This window comes from Polyodon spathula, chromosome 5 (genome assembly GCF_017654505.1).
Source record: "Polyodon spathula isolate WHYD16114869_AA chromosome 5, ASM1765450v1, whole genome shotgun sequence".
Classification (NCBI taxonomy): domain Eukaryota; kingdom Metazoa; phylum Chordata; class Actinopteri; order Acipenseriformes; family Polyodontidae; genus Polyodon; species Polyodon spathula.
Window position 1 is genome coordinate 9,958,326 of NC_054538.1, and position 23,338 is coordinate 9,981,663.

At 36.8% G+C, this 23,338-nt stretch overlaps 1 protein-coding gene across 2 annotated transcripts; it reads left to right on the top strand.

The window, feature by feature from the left end:
* Positions 1-17,411: 17,411 nt before the first annotated feature.
* mycn (MYCN proto-oncogene, bHLH transcription factor) lies at positions 17,412-22,996 on the top strand. 2 transcript variants are annotated; one of them, XM_041249689.1, is made up of 3 exons: positions 17,412-17,552; positions 18,476-19,133; positions 21,467-22,996. In XM_041249689.1, exons 2-3 carry the CDS (start codon positions 18,497-18,499, stop codon positions 22,132-22,134), a joined length of 1,305 nt encoding a protein of 434 aa, XP_041105623.1. In that variant the 5' UTR covers positions 17,412-17,552; positions 18,476-18,496; the 3' UTR covers positions 22,135-22,996. The 2 variants fall into 2 exon arrangements, with proteins under 2 accessions (XP_041105623.1, XP_041105622.1); XM_041249688.1 differs by having other exon boundaries at positions 17,413-17,552; positions 18,456-19,133.
* Positions 22,997-23,338: the final 342 nt, after the last annotated feature.

Genomic DNA, 23,338 nt, shown 5'->3' on the forward strand with positions numbered 1-23,338 from the left:
GCAATACAGAAATATATTGTAGATTGAACTAAAAAAAAATCTCTAGCAGGAAGAAGAATCTGCTTGACCTGTGCTTGCCCTACAGCCCCAAAGTGACTGAATGCACTAAACTAATTTAAACTAAAGCAATGTCTTGTTTGAACAAAACAGATCCAAAACAGTTGTGTGCTGTTCAGGGAATTTGATGTAAAAAATAACCAATTTAAAGACAGGTGTGACTAATTATTCCTGTTTCTCACTGTCTACAGGTCCTGATTCCAATCTTAAAATAAGTCAACTGAAATATTCTGGAGATCCATGAAGCAGCAAAATTTCACATTATATCCACTCAAATAACTGATCATGTAACTGCTACAAAAACAAACAACACATCAATGTACTGTCTTGTAGTAAACAGGATCAAACAAGATTAACATTACTGACATACCATATTTGCCCCTGACGGACACTTTTCATACATATAGGTTCTACGAGGGACAGAACACCGTTGCAGCTTATTTCCAGCATTTACCTATTACAAAATATAATGTTAAAGCAATTCAGCTCTGTACTGAGTTACAATAGGTGATAAGCTGCTGTCCTATGTAATCAGAGTTTGCAACTTTGTTTTGGCAGAAGAGATTGTAATAATCTCCTCCAAGACCAATCATTTGTAGAATGTTTAAGCTGTGAAGAATGTTTAGACAATTAAGATAAAGCCTACCTTGACAATACACACATTTAGGGAATCTAAAGTTTTGTTGTAAAAGCTCAGCTTTGTCTCATTTTTCATGTTTCTTCGTGTAGTGTGTCTGCAGGGCGTGACAATAAACTGCACATTCCAGGATAACATTCCATGTTCTACACATGGATGGTTGATACCAAAACCCCTTGGAGTCTGTTGTCATAGAAATTGTTAATCCCTATGGCAGTGGCATACAATATTATTATCTTTATTCATCAGATTACCTCATGAGACATTCTCAAATTTATATGAAAGCTGTAGAAGTATGCCACCTTGATTACCCCAAAACATTTTTAATCAAATGCTGGCCTGCATTTTTGAAAAATATTTTAGACAGAGTAAAGTAAATCAAGATTTACCACAGTTTATGTAAATAAGGTGGCACTTTAACAAAATGAAAAATGTTGGGCATGAAGCCCCCCCCCCCCCCCCCCCCCCCCCCCCTCCCTTCCCCCCCCCCCCCCCCCCCCCCCAGGGGGGGTGGGGGGGGGGGCGGGGGGAGAGGGGGAGAGGGGGAGAGGGGGAGGACGGGGAGCCCCCCTCCTCAAGCTGATTAATCATGGCCTTAAAAAGCTGTATCCCAAAGGGTGTAACAGAAAGTGCCTATAAAGTTTGGACTGAAAAAAATAAAAGGAACCAAGACTAAGCTTACCTCTTGCTGCTGCTTAATGTCACATTCACTCATGTGAGCATAGTGTCTGAAGCTTATGGGTGTCACTGTGGGAATGCACTATAGTAACTATATATAGAGCTGGTGGTCAAGTTAAATATGTCAGTTTTGCTATAATAAACCCTGATGTAAAAAGACTTTTAAGAAATCTAGGGCAAGCAATTTATGTGGCCTGTCCCTCAGTGGTAACTTTGCCTTGTAGCTATCTTTCATTATTTTAAATTCATAATGTGACATTAATGAAAGGATATTACAGAGTCTGTCTGTGATGCCAATGTTGCTATTGCGTATGAATAAGTAATACTTAGATCCATACAATGCCTTCTTCAGACATAGCAATTCTTCAATACTCTTTTTGAGCTTAACTACCTATTCCATCTTAACTGCCAACAATAACAGACTGGGATTCATTTTTCCATTCGCTTCTATGATATTTGTCAACAAGACAATATTTTCATGCCTTGGCATTTTCTAACTCACTTTTGATGTTACTTATCCTGGTCAAAATCAAAATCCATCACTGCTCAGTATATGATATAATACATATTTGCCAACATTTGGAAACTGTTCAGCGGGACGTTCGTTTTGGGGGTCGGGGGGGGGGTCATAACGTATCAGATTTGAATGGGCGCTTCCCTGCTTTGTTAGCCGAAGTTGTTTAGGCATGTGTGAGCAATCGCAGTGTGCTGAGTACCACTTTTTAACGCGTACCTGAAAATAACACTACACCGTTAAGAAATTAAAGCTACTTTCACCTCAGTATGATACAGCAGACACTGTATATCAGTCTGATATACAGTGTCTGCCGGTTTGATGGTAGACAATTTTTGATTTTGAGACTTTAGTGACTAGTTTTACACTGAATTTGCCAGGTGAATTCATTGACGCTGCTTGCAAACAGTGTGCTGAGAACGAGTGCAGATTAGAAGCAAAGCACAGAATATTTAATCACACACAGACTTTCTGTAATGAGCTCAAAATATATGATTATAACTTATATAATTATATAGTTTATAGTTTGAGTCCTACAAATCTGATTGTAGCACATCGTAAAACAGATCACACATCCACGAGTTTAAAAAAATGCACAGATCAATACTTTATATAAAAAAAGGATGGAAGTCTTTATTTGAATACCACAGTGAACATTGCATACTGACACTAATGGATACCATTATGAATACGAGAACCATAAGCAGACTACAGCATTACCTGTAATGTCAACAAACTGGACATGACACAGTAATACACCATAGCTGATCTGGTACCATTGTACAGCAATAGGCAATGTTGCTTCATACTATTGGAATGTCATTACAGCATGGAACCTTTGGGAAGCTTGGAAAACATAGACACTGAAAATTGAAGAAGCTTGGCCGAGATAGCAAGTACAGCAAGCCACTTCATGGTGGTTTCTGCGTGAATTTTCAGTATTGCCCTGTAGCAAAGTCCATCCTGTTCCTTATTATGCTAAATACATTTTTCAAAAGATCTACATTTGCCAACATCTTCAAGCCACAAGAGGGTGTTTACCCCCCCACCCCCCAATCTCTAACAAGCTTCTCTGATGAGATCAGCATCTGGAATCCCCAGCAAGACATACAGGAATAAGAGAAGCAGGAGATTTGGACATTTAATCTAGTCCAAAGGTGTGATTTTCTGCCAAAACAAACTTGCTTTTAAATGCTTTTACATTTTGAAAAATGTTGTCAGGTGTTAAACAAATTCCATCTCACTGAGGAAAATTGCATGTTCCTAATACATAACTACAAAGGACTGTATTGTGTTTCTTCCCCGTGTTTTTGGCTTATGTCATAGGTTGCTGTTTCTGGCTGAGGTAGCTGTAAATGTTATTTGAGTAGCAAGTGTATTAATGTAGTGATTCAATGCAGGAGCATCTGCATTAGGGAGCAAGCTGAGTGAAATTCAAAATGATTCCCTAACAAGAGTAGGGGGCACTATGATCCAAAAATAAGAGGACATTTCTCTTAATCAAAATCTGACCTTAACCATAACAAACTAAATTAAATGACTGGGTGTATTTGTTTAATTAGGTGACATATCACTTTTTCAGAAACAATATTGCTTATTCATGAATATTGCAACCTCAGTTTTACGAGATTACAGGCAAGGGCAAGGATTTGTCACAGTAAAAAACAACACTGTTACAACAGGTTTCTCAGCAGATATTATAAACAAAATTGCACAATGGATCCCAGCCACAGTTCCTCATCCTGTCTGTTCTATGTATTAGAGTAGTTCTATGTATACACAGAGTGTATACACTCTATGTGCACACTCTGCTCCTTTCCTCTCCTCTTCTTAACTGTAATACAATCCTACAGAATGCCAAGCAATGAGATAGTCCAAAAGAACCTAGAGGGGAGATAAAGATACCACCAAGCTTGTTCAAAGTAATTGGATTCACTGCCAAACAGTACTGATTTTGAAAATACCCAACTGGATACTCTGCTATTGCTAGAGACAATTTTAGAAAAAGAGTTGCTTGAATCTTGAAGCAACTGAAATCTAAGGGCTCCACAGAATGTGATTAGGTAGTCCAAGAGTAGTTTTAAGCAGGGTCTGTGAAACCAGCCTTAAGCGATAAGGCATTGCAAAAAAAGACTTTTCAAATTACAGTCAAACTTGCTTATGACAAAAAAAAGGGATTTTCTAAAAGTGGTCTTTGTAAATATACAGTATGGGCAAGTGTACTAAGTAAGTGTACTAAGACGGGCCAGTCGCAACGCAAGCACACCACAATTTGAATTTCCGTTGCGACACTTAGCAAAGTAAACATTCTGTCATATGTACAGTAGTCCGTTGCATATCAAACTGCGGTGGAACCAGAGTAAGGGTGGATATGTAAAAAGTCGGATGAATGAATCCTGTTTTAAATTCCATTAAACACAACTGTAACAATTACTCACATGTATATGTATATCATTTTTTTATTTAGAACTCTCATTTTTACTCCAATGAAGTCTGTAGAATATTACGACAGGGAAGCAACAATATTATTTAGGACACTCTATAACTGGTAAGATCTCTAACATGCGTAAGGTGGCTGCACTTGGTATAAGTATTTAATATGATAGTTATCTTCTTGTTGTTTTGTATAATTTATGTTTCAGCCATCACACTCCGATTACTTTCTAAAGGATTATGCATGTCTGTGGATATATATATATATATATATATATATATATATATATATATATATATATATATATATATATATATATATATATATATATACAGTGCCTTGCAAAAGTATTCAGACCCCTGACCAATTCTCTCATATTACTGAATTACAAATGGTACCATGTTCTGTTTGATATTTTATTTTTAAACACTGAAACTCAGAATCAATTATTGTAAGGTGACATTGGTTTTATGTTGGGAAATATTTTTAAGAAAAATAAAAAACTGAAATATCTTGCTTGCATAAGTATTCAACCCCTGTGCTGTGGAAGCTCCCAGTTTGCACCGATGAAAGAAATTGCCCTAACAAGGACACAATTACCTTACCATTGGCCTCCACCTGTGAACCATTAAAGTTGCTGTCCCATTTTCTGGATAAAAACCCCAACTGTTGAAGGATCATTGGTAAGGCTGTGAATCTGAAGGAAAATGAAGACCAAAGAGCATTCTACAGAAGTTAGAGATAAAGTAATGCAAATGCATAGATTAGGGAAAGGGTACTGGGATATTCAGTGAGGAGCCACAGGTTGATCAATAATCAGAATGGAAGTCTGCAATCACGCCACCCAGGGTCACTGCCAAGAAAAGGGCCGTCCCGCAAAACCGGCGCAACTCAAAACAAGAAGGAATCTTGTGAGAACGAGCCACCAGAGAGCCAGTAAAAATCACTTTGAAGGAGCTAACCGGAATTCAGGGTGGGCCTGGAGGGGATTCGCTCCGTGGTGCACCAGTCAACCATATTGCAGCACACCCACAATTCATGGAAGTCTGCATCACCCCTAACAGACTGAAAGCCACCAGGGAGATAGAAGGTCAGAACAGCTGGGTTCAGGTAGGCAGAAGCAGGGAAAAAAAGAAACTTCGTCAAACACAACCACCAGAAATCAAAACAACCAACAGATTTGAGTCACTTCAGAATTTTGATGAGCAGAACCAACAACAAGAGAATGAAAGGAACAACATCCAGGACCCCATTGACAGTGGTGACCAGACAGCAAAAAGAAGGGAGGTCATGATTGTTGGGGACTCCATATTGAGAAACACAGCAAGTTCAGTTCGCAGTTTGGACCCCCTTACTACAACAGTGTGCTGCCTTCCGGGAGCCTCGGTCAAGCACATCACTGAGAACGTGGACAGGCTCCTAGAACGAACAGGAGACGACCCGGTAGTAGTCGTCCACATCGGTACAAACAACATTGGAAGAGACAGACCAAAATCCCTGCAAAACAAATTCAGAGAGCTAGGAAGGAAATTAAAAGAGAAAACCAAAACTGTGGTATTTTCTGGTATACTACCCGCACCTTGCAAAGGACCATATGGACAGCTGGAAATAATAAATCAAAACCAATGGTTGAAGACGTGGTGCACACGGGAAGGCTTCACCTATCTTGATCATTGGACCACTTTCTACAACGAGGACTATCTGTATAGACGGGATGGACTGCATTTAAATAACAAGGGAACTAGTCTACTTGGAGAAAAGATCCTCGAGCAGGTTCGGAAGCATTTAAACTAGAAAGGAAGGGGGGAGAAATCAACAAAAAAACAGAAGGGAGACCGCATCAAAACAAGAACAACAACTCAGGTAAGACAACCATTAAATGTGTTTATCTAAATGCTAGAAGTATCAGAAACAAAATTCTAGAACTTGAAGCTACTGCACTAACAAGTAACTATGATGTGATAGGTGTTACAGAAACGTGGTTATCTGAGAGTGATGGGGACGAATATAATATTTGTGGGTATACACTGTATAGGAAAGACAGGCAGGACAGAAGAGGAGGAGGGGTAGCGCTATACATAAGAAACAGTCTTGAAGCCCAGGTGTTAAACCTGGACAAAGAAAATAAAACCGAATCAATATGGGTCAGAATAACAGACAAAAATTCAAAAGGCATAATAATAGGAGCATGCTATAGACCGCCAGATTCAGACGGTGAGCACAATAATCTGTTATACAATGACATTAGAAATGTGTGTAGCAAAGGAGAAGCCATACTAATGGGGGATTTCAACTTCCCCCAAATAAAATGGGAAAACCCGGTGGGTAGCGCGAAGGACGAAATAGAAATGGTGGAAATGACAAATGACTGCTTCCTAACACAATTTGTGAAGGCACCCACTAGAGGGGAGGCATGCCTTGATTTAGTCTTTTCAAATAACGAAGATAGAATAACTAAAACAGAGGTCAGAGAACCACTGGCAAACTCAGACCACAACATGGTCTCATTTGAAGTGTTTTTTAAATCCTCAAAAGTAAAGACTAAAGCTAAGGTTTACAATTTTAGAAAAGCAAACTATGAAGGTATGAAACAGAGACTAACAGAAGTAGATTGGAGTAAAATAGAGAAAACACCCACAGAAGAAGGATGGTTGTTCTTCAAAAACGTAGTACTAGAGGCGCAAAACAATTATATCCCTAAAGTAGACAAATCTAAATGTAAAACTAAATTGCCAAAATGGTTTAATAGATCAATTAAAAAAAATATTCAGCGAAAAAAGGCACTTTACAGAGCATTAAAAAAGGACCAAAAAGAAAGTACACAGAAAGAGTACACAGAACTGCAAATGCAAGTCAAAAAGGAAGTTAGAAAGGCCAAGAGAGAAATAGAAATGAACATTGCTAAGGGAGCTAAAACCAATTCCAAAATGTTTTTCCAATATTACAACAGCAAGAGAACATTCAAAGAGGAGATTAAATGTTTAAGAGATACAAATGGCAAAATCGTAGAGGAAGAAAAAAAATAGCAAATATGTTAAATGATTACTTTTCACAAGTTTTTACAAAGGAAGATACTGACAACATGCCCCACATGTCATCCAGTTCCTATCCAGTTTTAAATAACTTTAGCATAACTGAGGCAGAAGTGTTAAAGGGACTAGGAGCTCTTAAAATAAACAAATCCCCTGGGCCGGATGAGATCCTCCCAGTAGTACTCAAAGAAATGAAAGAAGTAATTTACAAACCGCTAACCAAGATCATGCAGCAGTCTCTTGACACAGGGGTGGTACCGACAGACTGGAAAATTGCAAACGTAATACCGATCCACAAAAAGGGAAACAAAACTGAACCAGGTAACTACAGACCAGTAAGCCTGACTTCTATTATATGCAAACTTATGGAAACTATAATAAGATCCAAAATGGAAAATTACCTATATGGTAACAGGGTACTGGGAGACAGTCAACATGGTTTTAGGAAAGGGAGATCGTGTCTAACTAACTTGCTTGATTTTTTTGAGGATGCAACATCGATAATGGATAATTGCAAAGCATATGACATGGTTTATTTAGATTTCCAGAAAGCTTTTGACAAAGTCCCGCACAAAAGATTAATTCTCAAACTGAACGCAGTTGGGATTCAAGGAAACACATGTACATGGATTAGGGAGTGGTTAACATGTAGAAAACAGAAAGTACTGATTAGAGGAAAAACCTCAGAATGGAGTGTGGTAACCAGCGGTGTACCACAGGGATCAGTATTAGGTCCTCTGCTATTCCTAATCTACATTAATGATTTAGATTCCGGTATAGTAAGCAAACTTGTTAAATTTGCAGACGACACAAAAGTAGGAGGAGTGGCAAACACTGTTGCAGCAGCAAAGGTCATTCAAAATGATCTAGACAAGATTCAGAACTGGGCAGACACATGGCAAATGACATTTAATAGAGAAAAGTGTAAGGTACTGCACGCAGGAAATAAAAATGTACATTATAAATATCATATGGGAGATACTGAAATTGGAGAAGGAATCTATGAAAAAGACCTAGGAGTTTTTGTTGACTCAGAAATGTCTTCATCTAGACAATGTGGGGAAGCTATAAAAAAGGCTAACAAGATGCTTGGATACATTGTGAAAAGTGTTGAATTTAAATCAAGGGAAGTAATGTTAAAACTGTACAATGCACTAGTAAGACCTCATCTTGAATATTGTGTGCAGTTCTGGTCACCTCGCTATAAAAAAGATATTGCTGCTCTAGAAAGAGTGCAAAGAAGAGCGACCAGAATTATTCCGGGCTTAAAAGCATGTCATATGCAGACAGGCTAAAAAAATTGAATCTGTTCAGTCTTGAACAAAGAAGACTACGTGGCGACCTAATTCAAGCATTCAAAATTCTAAAAGGTATTGACAGTGTGGACGCAAGGGACTTTTTCAGCCTGAAAAAAGAAACAAGGACCAGGGGTCACAAATGGAGTTTAGAAAAAGGGGCATTCAGAACAGAAAATAGGAGACACTTTTTTACACAGAGAATTGTGAGGGTCTGGAATCAACTCCCCAGTAATGTTGTTGAAGCTGACACCCTGGGATCCTTCAAGAAGCTGCTTGATGAGATTTTGGGATCAATAAGCTACTAACAACCAAACGAGCAAGATGGGCCGAATGGCCTCCTCTCGTTTGTAAACTTTCTTATGTTCTTATGTTCTTATATCAAGAGCTCTGCATAACACTGGCCTGTATGGGAGGGTGGCAAGAAAGAAGCCGTTACTCAAAAAGTACCATCTGAAAGCACGTCTGGAGTTTGCCAGAAAGCATGAGAGTGACCCAGCTGTGATGTTGGAAAAGGCTTTGTGGTCAGATGAGACCAAGATAGAGCTTTTGGCCAAAACTCAAAGCGCTATATGTGGCGCAAACCTAACACGCCCATGCCTCAAGACACACCATCCCTACAGTGAAGTATGGTGGTGGCAGCATCATGCTGTGGGGATGCTTCTCATCAGCAGGGACTGGGCATCTTGTTACAATTGAAGGAAGAATGGATGGAGCAAAATACAGGAAAATACTGCAAGAGAATCTGCTTCAGTCCGCTAAAAAACTGAACCTTGGGAGGAAATTCACCTTTCAGCAGGACAATGATCCCAAGCACAAGGCCAAAGCAACACTGGAGTGGCTCAAGAACAAAAAGGTGAACGTTCTACAGTGGCCCAGTCAAAGTCTTTATCTCAATCCCATTGAGAATCTGTGGCACTATTTGGAAATTGCGGTCCACAAGCGATGTCCAATCAACCTGAACAACCTGGAGCAAACCTGCCAAGAAGAATGGACCAAAATCATTCCGACACTGTGTGCAAAGCTGGTACATACTTACCCCAAAAGACTTAAAGCTGTTATTGCAGCGAATGGTGGCTCTACCAAATATTAATGTGTGGGGGTTGAATACTTATGCAAGCAAGATATTTCAGTTTTTTATTTTTCTTAAAAATATTTCCCAACATAAAACCTATGTCACCTTACAATAATTGATTCTGAGTTTCAGTGTTTAAAAAAAAATATCAAACAGAACGAAATTTCAATGTACTATTTATAATTCGGTAATATGAGAGAATTGGTCAGGGGTCTGAATACTTTTGCAAGGCACTGTATATATATATATATATATATATATATATATATATATATATATATATATATATATATATATATATATATATCTAACTCTAGGTACCTCAGGTACACCAAGGTGTAGCCATAACAAGGTATTGGGCTTACCAATGCATTTCTTACACACTCTCTAGAGAGTGTTACAGGGGGACAGGTTAATGGTTACACTCTGGTGTACTCAGAAAACTATATTATATGAATCTAGACAAAAAGGAAAATACATCAGGATAAGAAAAGTCTGCTGTTTGCTAACTGTACCAAGTTGAAGTGGTTTGATTGAATGATTCAGTTTTACATTGCATGTAAAGAGATTTGGGATCTGTGTGAATAAAAGTTCATATTTAAATTCAACTTTCAAGTTCCTCTCTATTATATTCCATAGCAGCTTGTAGTACTGCCCTACAAAAATGCTCAGTGACTTATAATAGTGTAAAGGCCCTTGAGGGTTGTTTATGCTGATCATAGATATGCAGTTCATAAAAAGTATCATGGTAAGGCATGAAACCATTAAATAGAGGATAAAACAAACTTGAGCTTATCCCCAAACTAAAATGGCTTTTTGCAGGTTAAAAGGTTTATTATGGGAATTAGCTTTGTGTTACAGAACACCCTGCAGAGTTTACAGGAAATGCATTACTTTCCCTTTGCTGTATTCTGTGTGGTCCATCCCACATATTACCAATTGTTGCAGGAGGGAGTATGGGTTGGATGGGATGCATACACTGGGGATTTTAGAAGAAAAATCTTTCTCCTGGTGAACATTCCTGAGTAAAAGTTTAAAAAGTAATTCCCTTGCTTATTTACCTATTCTCTACCTGTGATGTGTGAATAATAATTTTGCTGAGATGTGGAAAACAGCAAATACAGAAAAGGAAAATAATGAGTTTCTTGCAAACACTGCAGGGGCATCTTTAACACTTTTAGACTAAAAAACGGTGATTGTATGAATACAGTCATATGAATATAAAGCTTGCAAGGTTTTCAGGCAGGAAATCTATAGTACTGTATCATTAATACAGTATTCCTAGTACATCACTTTTATTAATTGTTCAAACTACAAGCCAATTACCGGCAAGTTCCAATCAACCTATTGGTAGTGGTAAAACGTAATTTTTTATTTTATCAAAAAAAGATCAAATCAATTTTTGTAATCAGTTGTTGTATACTTAAACATATCTGAAATTAAACCATTAAAACAAATGATTTAAACGTGTAATAAACATTTTTTAACGCACAAAATGTAGCTTATCTGGCGGACATCATGGATTTTTTTACGCCTCTGTTGACTATGAGCTTTTGTAATTTAAATTGGCAATATATTTGTACTAAATGAATAACACATGTTAAGAAAGAATGTTACTGTAAGCTAACCGACCGCTTTAAATTAGAGAATTAATGTTTTATGTGTACAAGCCAGCCTCTTGAAAACCGCACATCTCACTCTGGACAGAAGGTGGTGAGGGCGTGGCACTGACACAGCTGATCTGTCACAGCAAAACTGTGTATGAGTCATTTTAATAGATTGTGATTCAATAAGTAAAGATCACAACCTGAGTATTATTGACTTGTTTAAAAAAGAATGTATTGGACTTAACAATATAGAAATATATCAGTGCTGCATTCTTTTTTTTAAAATACATTTTAGGTGTTAAAAAGCACAACAACTTTGTACATTATTGAAACAGTAAATAAACTGTATATGTGCCATTCCAAATACTACACACTGTAAACACGAAAATGGATGTTTCTAAAAAGATTAAAAATGTGTCTGCAGTAGATCACGTAAAGCAGCATCCAGCAGGAGTTTACACAGCGATGGAAGTAAGCTCTTCTGTACATCCTGCAACATTACTGTAGATCACTACCAAGAATCAGCTGTTAACAGGCATTTAGATTCAAGTATTCACCGAAAGAGAAAGGTGGAAATCCAGAGCGACTGCTTTACTTGCAAAGAAACAAAAAAAGGTGACTTGATGTTCCAAAAGTCCACTGAAAAAATTTTGACCTGACAGAGGCGTTTGTTTGCAAAAATATCCCTCTTGAGAAATTGGACAACCAAAGGTTACGTACATTTTTCAAACTGAGTATAGCAAATGGCGGAGCAATTCCTTCATCAGTCCAATTGAGACATCCTACTTACCTAACGTTACAGAGTATCACAAGCAGGAGATTATGGAATTTGTAAAACAGTTTGGTTGATTGCCAGTGGTCACTGAAGAGTCAACTGATGCTCAAGGTTTTCAGGCAGGAAATCTATAGTATCATTAATACAAGCTCCTAGTAAATCACATTCATTCATTGGTCAAATCTACAATTACCGGCAAGTTTCCATCAACCTATAAGGTATATAGACCTAAGTCACAAACTCAATCCTGACATGCTTATGAATTACCACCTCACCTCATCCACCACCACCTCCTCACTTCCAATCTTATCTGAAGAGGGGAGTATACAATGCCTCTCTGCCTAATATATTTTGTTCACAGGGTTGAACAAGCCGCATAAATTTATTATTTTATTCCTTTTTTACTTGTACAAAATTCTTATTACTTGCAGCGTAATTTCATGAAGTTGTTTCTACAAATGATTTCTCAATCTTTTAGCTTTGTTGGCCTAATTGCCTAACCATTCATGAAGCTATCCCCTGAGACATTTCTCTGTCATAAAGTAATAACATTCCTACTGTAGCTAGCCTACACACAAGCTGAAAAGTGTTCTCATTACAAGGCTGAGCAGCTAAGAAAACTGCAGAAATATTGGAAAATCTGTGATGAAATGATGTCTTTAAATACAAATGTTTTATGGCCGTTATTTCACTTAAATGTGCAAACAGTAAACTCTGCTTTCTCGTTACAACCATTTCTATGTAGATCAGGGGTGTCCAATTACGGTCTGGGCCATCCCACTCCAGGTTTAACAGGTAAAATAATATAATTAACTACATCAGGGTCTGGAGTGAGGCTTAATCGGTTCAATTAAAACATTTAGAAGATGTTTGGAACAAAGATCAGGAGTGGAATCTGATGATTGAAACAGAAAATATTGCAAGTGAATCAAAACAACAAGAAGAACACAGTGGTTTCAAACCCATACCAAGCTGCTCTTGTATGCTACTGATAACAAGCTACAGTATTTAGAAGGATTATTTAATATTTTTATCATTTTACATAAATCATTTCTGTCCCTTTGTTTTACTGCAATATACAGTATAACACAACAAAATATAGTAAAATGTTTTTGTTTATCTATTCTGATAAGTGTGGGTCATATAAGTATTATTTTTAAATTTTACTGCCGTATTTTTGCAACAATGGATACAGGTTGCATAATAGCACATACAAATATAATCCTGCAAGATATTTTTTTTCTAAACAATAATAACAGTACATTCCTTCTTTTATTCTGATGATCAAGTTATACAACATTAATGCATGAAAATTGTGATTACATTACACATTCTTTTAACACTGTATTATTTCAAATGTGCACAGATTAGCTGACATGACCACCAGCATAGCTATGAAATCAAAAAGAAAAAATCAAAACGAAATTCTACTATGTATATAGTTACACATATTTAAGCATTGAAATTAGACAATGTGAACAATTAAAACTATAAATAATTAAAGAGGATCACGTGACAATCATGTTAACTCACTTCCACCTTCACATAATATATGTTAATCAAAAAAGCTGCTGTATAATATGTATCTCTGCACACCAACTGACACAAGAAATAATGATACACAATAAGTAGGCTGAAATATAACAAGCCCTCCCCCAAAACAACCAGGTTTGGCCTTTAACACAAACCAAGGTGTGTAAGCATGCCTATTGTTGTTTTAAGACAGTCATCCATTTTTGCCCCAGTTTCTCCAAGACACTAATTACAATAGTACTTCCTTCCTGGCACCTCGCTGTTTTTGTCATTCTGACAGCTTATCTCCACATTATAGATGGTCTTTTTGATACTGAAGGTCTCTTCTCGAACTGTGCATGTTGCTTGCTGTCAAACAGATGGTTGTCAATTATTTCCTTGAGTAGTCTTTTTTGTTTCACACCACAGCCTCTTTTCCTAATTCTGACAATATGCTATCGTTGTTAACAAAAAAATACATGACATACTTCAACATAGCATCAACAAAACAACACTTCCATCGTTCCTGGAAACAATGTGCATGCTTCAGTGTCTCGCCGCCCCTATGACAATGAACCAGTATATAAAAACACAGAATTGCCTGACTCCTAACTCATTACAAAAATGCACATTAAATAGGAGGACAATTATTATTATTTTTTTTTTATTAAGAAGCACAAGCCTTAAAAAAGCAACAAATTAGCAAAGGTGAAGTATTAGTGAAATAACCAAATTGCAGCTGATAAAAAAGAGATATTTAATAACTTACTAACAGTACTACAAAATTATTTTAATAAAATGCTGGGCATGCATATATTCTTTTCACACAATTAATATGGTAAAACATTTTTGTCAGTCATATTTTATTAGAAACCATTTATAATTGAATTTCATGACAAAGGAAAAAAAAACATAATGGTTATCATTATTATCATTGCATAAGCTAATTATTGTCAGTAAGACCTGCATACACGACACTTTCAAGTGCAAGACTTGTTGACATACCCGAACCCTTGCTCACTAAAGCTAGAGAAGTACTTAAAAGGGTATGATGCTGTCTCTCCTGCTACCACACTATTTCATAATCATCTGATTCTTTTTTTTTCAGTAAAGTATTGCAATTGCTATGAAGGTTAGCTTAATATGCTCCACACGAGAAAACTGTTTTTATCACAGATTTTACCACCAAGACAAATAATCACAATTGTCAACACAGTTTTGCCACCTTCCAGTGTAATTTCATCTGGAAGCCTTGATGGGAATGTTACTTGTTTCCTTTCCCTCCCACTCCCCAGGCAGTGACCCTGTTCCCCCCTTGTCTTGTGTTGCCTTTCCGTTCTCACTCCCACTCCTCTTCCAAATTGTTTTAAATATTATATTTCTTTAAGTACTCAGTCAGAGAGACTTTGGGGACTTGAAGAGAGGACATTTAAATGACACTTTACTTCATACAGTGGGGTCACTCCTTGTATTCACAAATAAAGCCTGTTTGCTCCTTCTTAAAGTAATTGTAGCTAACAAAGTAATGTCGTAAATCATATCTGTGTTGTACTTCCATTAGCTAAATATGTCTCAAACACATGTTATAGCACAGATGTATTTTCATTTTTACCCATGATATTTGGCACTATTTAAAGTTAAAGGAAGCTCTCAGTTTCTATGCCTTATTCGTGGCATTTGCACTTACTGGGTCATTTCCCCTGAGCAGTGTCTTCTGGGTAAAGCATGTTATCGACTGAAAGCAGGAAAGTCAATAAGGGAAGCAACTGGTTGTAATTGACAGGAAGGAAGTCAGTGAAGGAGGGTCAGTTTCAACCTCCAGGTAAAATGACACAGGAAGTACAATCTAAAAGCATGGCTTGCAAACAAAGATGTGTTTAACCTAGAGTAGTACCAGATATCATGTTTAAAAATAAAAATGCATGTATGTTTTTCATTTTTTTTTTTCAAAACTGCCCATTCATGTGCATGGTGAGAAAAAAACACATGGAACTATTTTGTTACCTACAAATATTTAATTCAAAACACATACTCATCTTTAACACTGTATAACATTCCTCCTGCTTCCTTACACTGTATATTACACAAGAATCACATTCATAGGCTATACTTTCAGTGTTGCTTTTAAAGATATATTATCATTGCATCATATTAAAATGTATTTCTAATGGGTCAATCCAGCACAAGTAGACCAATGGAGGCTGCTAACCCCTTGTATCAGTGACCTGCCAATCAATTTTTTTTTTTTTTGGTGGAAAGCTCTTGAAACAAGATTTGAAATAATAAAAAAATGGGTGTTGTGCCAGTAACCAGTAGTAATCTCCAGTGCACACCCCTTGTGGTCATTTTTTTATGCTGGCCTAATTATAGATTTTTCACCTTGCTCAAGCTGCATCAGAGGCTGCCCCAAAGTTGAAATATGATGGTTTATTAAACTTTCCAAATATGTGTTGAAAGTGATGCACGAGGATTAAGAAGACATTATAATGGGATACTAAACGGATAATCCAAATAGCATGCAAAATCAAATCAGAGTATATAAAGAATTGCTGTAATATAAAAACAAGCCTGCTGGTACAAGTGCTTTCATTTGTCTTATCCACAAAAAGTAAAAGAATGAAAAAATGTGTTGCCTGATTATATGACTTTACTAATTAACCATAAAAGGGTATGTTGTGTCCTTAAAGCCTCTTATATGCACCATAGGTACTATATTGAACAACATATTTGTGCCACTTTTCAGGGTCTTTATGCAATAATAATCTGGCTCATAGAAATCCATCTTTTACACATTTTGTTATCTTGTAAAAGACATGACAACATAATAAGGTTATACAAAAGTGTTTGATGTTCTCCATTTAAATACACAATTCTTTATACTATATACTTTACTATGAATATATTATATATATGACAAAGTATGTTAAAAAATCTTGATTATTTATAAGATAAGTATTAAAACATGGTACAGTCTGTAAGCATTTTTTATTATTATTATTATTATTATTATTATTAGTAGTAGTAGTAGTAGTAGTAGTAGTAGTAGTAGTAGTAGTAGTAGTAGTCATAGTAGTAGTAGTAGTATTATCATAATCATAATCAAAGCAAATCAAGGTATAGGAACATGTGTTGTTCTCATTCAAGTTGGCTTTAGGGAGTCAAAAACAACGTATCTCATAGTTGTCCTGTTTGATAATATTGTCCCTGTGATGAGTTAATACGTAACTAGATTTAACATGAAAGATAAATTAACTAGAGCGTTTCTCTGTCCACAAGAGGTCGCGGTTTACATGTATCTTTCCAGTGCGGGTAGCATTTTGTTTCCAATTCTTTGTGTTGTACATAGCTGTTACACTTTGGCCACGTTTCTAACTTTAAAAAAAAATAAAGCATATTATACATAAATAATACTCACATAAATCCCAGTTAATTACCGTCTATTCAATAATTTGCTAATGCGCTGCTTTCTACCAGACTAGCACTCGCCTTTATTGCCGATAATGTGCTCAAGTGTATCTCTGTAAATCACAGGGTACTTCAAATTACATCAGCACGACTCTGCTCAGAATCATTCCCCACAGTATATGTACATATATTTTATATTCAGCGTTTATACCACATATCATTAATTTTAACGCAGTCAAATGTGTTGCGTCTCTCGGTTGAAGGTTTTTTTTAGACTCTTTTTTTCTTCTCCAAACTCACTGTGCAGGTCTTGTTACTTGAAGGAATGGCTAAGCCCCTCCCAACATGAATGGGAGGAGAATGTTTGATTTTTTCCGGGTGTTCCCAAATTTCACTGAATAATATCCAACAGCAGCAGACTTACCCTGACAGTTCTCTGTCTGAAACCAAAGGGGTAGATGATCAGACTTAAATATAGGATCTGCTGATTCCTGGAATTACTACACACATAGCTCTGATCTTTTTTTGGAGGTAAGGTTATATTTTATATCCCTGCAAACTGGCAGTGAGACAACGTTAACCCGTTTTAGCTGTGCAAGCGAGTTGTTCTTTTTTATATTCACTTCCAAATAACCTCCTGAAGGTTGTTTTTTTGTTTTGTTTTGGGGTTTTTTCCAGGACAACTGTGATAAGCGTTTAGCTTATGTCAGGGTAAATTATGCAAATACCATTAATGACAGTTTGTCTGCAAGGTTAGTAAATAGTTTTGTGTTGTATAGCGCAACAACATTTAATCGCTTTGCTTTTTGGTGTTGTTAAAATTATCTTGTTAATATCAGTGAGAGTAGCGGTTGTACAGTGTTTCGCTTCACACTATAGGAGCTCACACCAATCTACTTTAATATTAAGGCGTTTTTGTTTTGTTTTGTTTTGTTTTTTTGCTTTTTTTATTTATGAGTAGATATAGATATATATATATATATATATATATATATATATATATATATATATATATATATATATATATTATCTAATTATCATCAACTTAGAAAAAATTATAATTCTTTTTATTTAGTAATAATAGTTTGAATAAAATCTTTACAATTAATAATATTAAAATAAAATTATATATTATGTTAATTATCCTTTATATTAGTAATATCAAATGGTGGAAATATGGACAACAAATGATACCCGTCATCAAGTTTATTATTATTATTATTATTATTATTATTATTATTATTATTATTATTATTATTATTATTATTAATATTATTATTTTGTACTCGACTAAACATGTAGCTACGAAAAATAAAAAAAACGATAATATACATATATATATATATATATATATATATATATATATATATATAACGTGTCAAGACATATGTATCTGTACCCATTAAGGTCTTTTTTTTTTGTTTATTTTGGCAGCTTTCTTTTTTTTTTTCTAGGATTCCACTGGATAGAAAACCATGCCTGGGATAATAAGTAAAAATTCCGATTTGGAGTTTGACTCCCTACAACCTTGCTTCTATCCCGATGAAGATGATTTTTATTTCTGCTGTCCTGACTCCGCTCCACCCGGGGAGGACATCTGGAAAAAATTCCAGTTGCTGCCGACGCCTCCCCTCTCTCCTAGCCGAGCAGGATTGCAAGGGGACCTGGCTTCAGGGTCCACCGATTCCGGGGCAATAGGATTTGGTTCAGGAGACCCGCTGAACTGGGCTTCAGAACTCCTTTTGCTCCCCGAGGACGACCTTTGGGGGACATCAGAGGGCGACCTCTTTGGATCTGGACTGGAAAGCAATCTGAACTCAATTATTATCCAAGACTGTATGTGGAGCGGGTTTTCTGCCCGTGAAAAGCTAGAGAGGGTGGTGAATGAGACGCTAGGAAAAGCGATTTCCGCAGTTACCAGTTGCGGTGTGAGTAACAACAGCGCTGGGAACAAGGAGGAAGCCGATCTGAACAATTCGGTATCCGAATGCGTGGATCCGGCTGTGGTGTTTCCATTTCCAATCAATAAGATCGACAGCACCAGAACCGTACCAGGAATGAGTACACCTCCTGTAACCAACAACGCTGCTGATGACACCCCTAGTGACTCCGGTGAGTGTGCATAAAAACACACACACACACACACACACACACAAACCGTGATATATTGATGTGAGTTCATATAATCACGACTACTGCATGGGCAACATGTATCAGCAGGTGGCAGTACAAAAAGATCAGACATTTTCACGTCAGCGTAAAAATGAACTTTATACCTAGTTGGCAGTTACATAAGAGCAATGAGCTCTGGTTTTGTTCAAATTCAGATATATTTAAAACACACATATATTTTGTTGAGGTGGAAGAAGCAGCGCAGAATTATTGTTTGAATACAGAAACACGTGTTCTCCACCCCTTAACAATAGTTAAAAGAATATATTTGAGTTCTTCAGATAGCGGGTATGTCATAAACTGATACAGCACAATCTACTAAGGGATTTTCAAAAGAAGAAACAGAGTAAGTATGCTTTTTCCAGAGTAAGAAAAATGTGGGTTGTTAGTTGTTGCACTGTTGCTCAAAACACTTTTTGTAAGTTGCTGGGCACTTCATTAACAGGACAGAGTGTATCCTTAAAATGATTTCCAAGCATGCCTACAAGTGAACTTGCTCCTTATTATAGGGTTATTTGAAAATGGCACAATGCATTAGGATAGCTAGTGATGTAATGGTCTTTAATATTTGTGTGCATTATGGGTACTAATTAAAGTTGGAAGCTTGATAGTTTTGGGGGGCTACCAGTTTGTTCACCCTCCTCACTAATTGGAAACACGTGTGTGTGTGTGTGTGTGTGTGTGTGTGTGTGTGTGTGTGTGTGTGTGTGTGTGTGTGTGTGTGTGTGCATTCCCTTTTATCTTTTAATGTCAATTAAGAAACAAACACAAGTAAATGGGTACTTAAGTAGGCACAAGTACATGGCCCTTTAAGTGGAGGATTTGTTTAAAGTGTGGTTTATGTAACAGTAAGAAAACCCATGGGGCGGTCATGCCTGCTGTAAAACCTGCCAGTCTGGAAACGGACTCTGTCGCTTTAATGCCTTCCTTGACAGCTTTGAATAAGGAAGCACTTCCTCCCAGCAGCTGTCTTTTTGGCTCAGACCCAAAAAACTGATTTAAAGAGACCCACCAACTGCAACTGCTTTTCATGGCGGTTAGAATAATTACAGCAATGATCTTGTTTTCTCTCCTATTTATTTATCTATCTATCTATCTATCTATCTATCTATCTATCTATCTATCTATCTATCTATCTATCTATCTATATTATATATATATCTATATCTATATATATCTATATATAATATATGATATATATATATATAGTCAGTTTGTGGTTAAAGTAGGAAAGTGGGAGTATCCTTTGTTTTATGTCCCCCATGTTTGAGATTTTTAGTGCACCAAACTATCTCATCTGGTGTTTACATGGAAACAAATTTCCTTTGCTCTTCTTTAACAGACTTGAACATTCAGCTTCCTGTAACTCTTATTTGAAGTATGTTGATAAAACATTTATGAAATGGAAAACAGATTATAAATGTCTTGATCTCAAGTTGCTGTCTAATTAGTTTCAAATGCATTTTATATACACATGAGAAAAAGTTCAATTAAACTGTTGTAAATAACAGTATTTCATGTTTCAAGTAGTAGCTAGTCACTCCTGGGGGTGGCTTCTTATGAGAACCACCACACCTGCTTCCACAATTTGGAAGTTTGACCTGCACTAATGCTGCTATTATCTGGGAATATAATCCAAGCCTGGTGGCTTTTATTCAGTTTCATGATGTAGCATGTTGTTTCCTTTCATTTTAATATAGATCTAATATTTGAACAAAGTTTGTTAACATTTTCAAATATGCATTTATGTGTTCTAGTTTTAACTGCAAAAAACAGAGAGCGCATAATCCTGTACATTGCTGCAAGGCAAACGAATTACAGAATTCCACAACATTTCCCTTGCCTACCTAGGCTTCCTGGCAGAATTCCAGATGATGTCCCAGTGTAACATCTCGTCAACCTTCACCGCAAGCAGTTGTCAGATAATAAATAATAGCGTTGTCAGTCACATATTTTGTCACTGCTACAGGAAAAAGTAGTGTCACAGTAATGATGATTAGAATATATTGTGGTAATTATTATGAGGAATAATGCTTAAAAAAAGACACTTTCAATGTTAAGGGAATTGTCTCTGTGATTAACACTGCTGTACAGTCCTGAGAACCAAATAAAGTGTAAAAGCACTAAATGCAAGAGTAAGTCCCTAACCAAAGCATGTGAAGGATGGCCTAGGACTCATTTGAGCCTTTGTCAACAATGAATGTTTATAGTTTCTTGACATAAGCAGAGTAATAGAATGTTGTTGTTGTTTTGGTTTTTTTTGCTCATTGTAGATGACCAGGATGACGATGATGATGATGAGGAGGAGGAGGAGGAGGAGGAAGACGATGAGGAGGAGGATGAAGACGAGGAGGAGATTGACGTTGTCACAGTAGAGAAGAGGCGGTCTTCCGCTAACAGGCCTATGACCACCCTCACCATCACTGTCCGACCCAAGAGCAGCAGCATCAACACCAGCAACAGCATCAGCAGCACCGCCCTGACAAAGCCTCAACATGAGTTCATCCTCAAACGCTGTGCCCCCATCCACCAGCAACACAATTACGCAGCTCCGTCCCCTTACACAGAGTGTAAGGAGCTGCCTCCTCTGAAAAAAACAAAGAACGAAGTGACCAGACCAGCCAAGAGCGTCATGCCCCCGAGGGCCAAAAGCTCGAGTCCCCGCAATTCTGATTCGGAGGACAGCGAGCGCAGACGCAACCACAACATTCTGGAGAGGCAGCGACGCAACGACCTGAGGTCCAGCTTCCTTACACTAAGGGACCATGTCCCAGAGCTGGTGAAAAACGAAAAAGCCGCCAAAGTGGTCATCTTGAAAAAAGCCACAGAATATGTACATTCCCTTGAAGCAGATGAACACAAGCTGCAGCTAGAAAAGGACAGACTTCAGGCAAAGCGACTGCAGTTACTTAAAAGGTTAGCGCAGACAAGGACTCGCTAAGCCACTTATCAGGACTCTCACTGCCACTTTTGCACATTTTTTTTGACATTAAGAATGTTGGGTTTACTTTCAATCCAGTCACATTAAAAAATATGATCACTTGTTTTCACTTCAGGTTTGAATTGGCCCTGGAAATACTGCCTGAATTCAGACACAGACAATTACAGTTGAGTGGAGGATGTGTCCTTTCTTTGCCTTTATACTTTCAGAAAGACTAAGGACATTTGTGCCATACTGTGGACACACATAGCTGGTGGCACTTAACTTTAAGTGGTTCATTCCGCATTCTCAGTGGTGCTTACATTGTAAAGGGTGTATGTCTGGAGGTATCTTAACACTTGGATCACCCAAAGTGTTGTATGTAAATACCATTTACAAACTCTGCCTTTTTTTTGTACATTTAAAACAAAAATATTAAAGCTACCAATATTAGACTGGAAGTTTATATACCTAAAAGTACTGTAAGTCCTCAATGTTTGAGGATCATAAAACTTTGTATACAAATCTATTGTTAACCTGTTATGTACCGTTCTAATTCTTACACACCTATATACTTTAGTGTGATGTTGAAACATAACTAAATTTGATACTTATATTTTCATATGAAAATGAGTTGTGACTTAAGTAGAATTACTTTATGCCTTTTTTTTTTTTTTTTTTGGACTAAAATAATTTTCTTTTGTACAGAAATATTCTCTCTAAGCGTTTACCTAGCATTTTCTCTTCCTGTTTTATATGTTTGTTACTGTTGGGTGCATAGAACTGGGTAAATGGAAAAGTTCTTTGTTTTATTGTATATTTTGTGCTGCAACTCTTATAGCACTTTGAAATACCTCATGTTTACGAAAATAAATAGAATATGGGAAAAAAAAAGTATCATTTCTTTGGTTCTGTTAATTGACACTCAAGTGTGTACTTACATGAACTTTAGCAGAGAGACTATTTCAAGCTCTGCTGTGAGGCTGGTAACACTTGTCAACACCTTCAAGAGTACAAATTGCACTTGGAAGAACGAGGGGTTCAAAAACCTTGGACTTTTTTTTTAAGAAAAAATAAACATGCTGGCATATGTAAGCATACCTAGACAAAACAGTGAATACAATTAGAGCACTTTTGGAAGGAACTAAACACAACATCAAATATTAAATGTAGACTTCAGCGATCATAAATAAAATCCATATTAATAGGCACATTCATTTTTCTG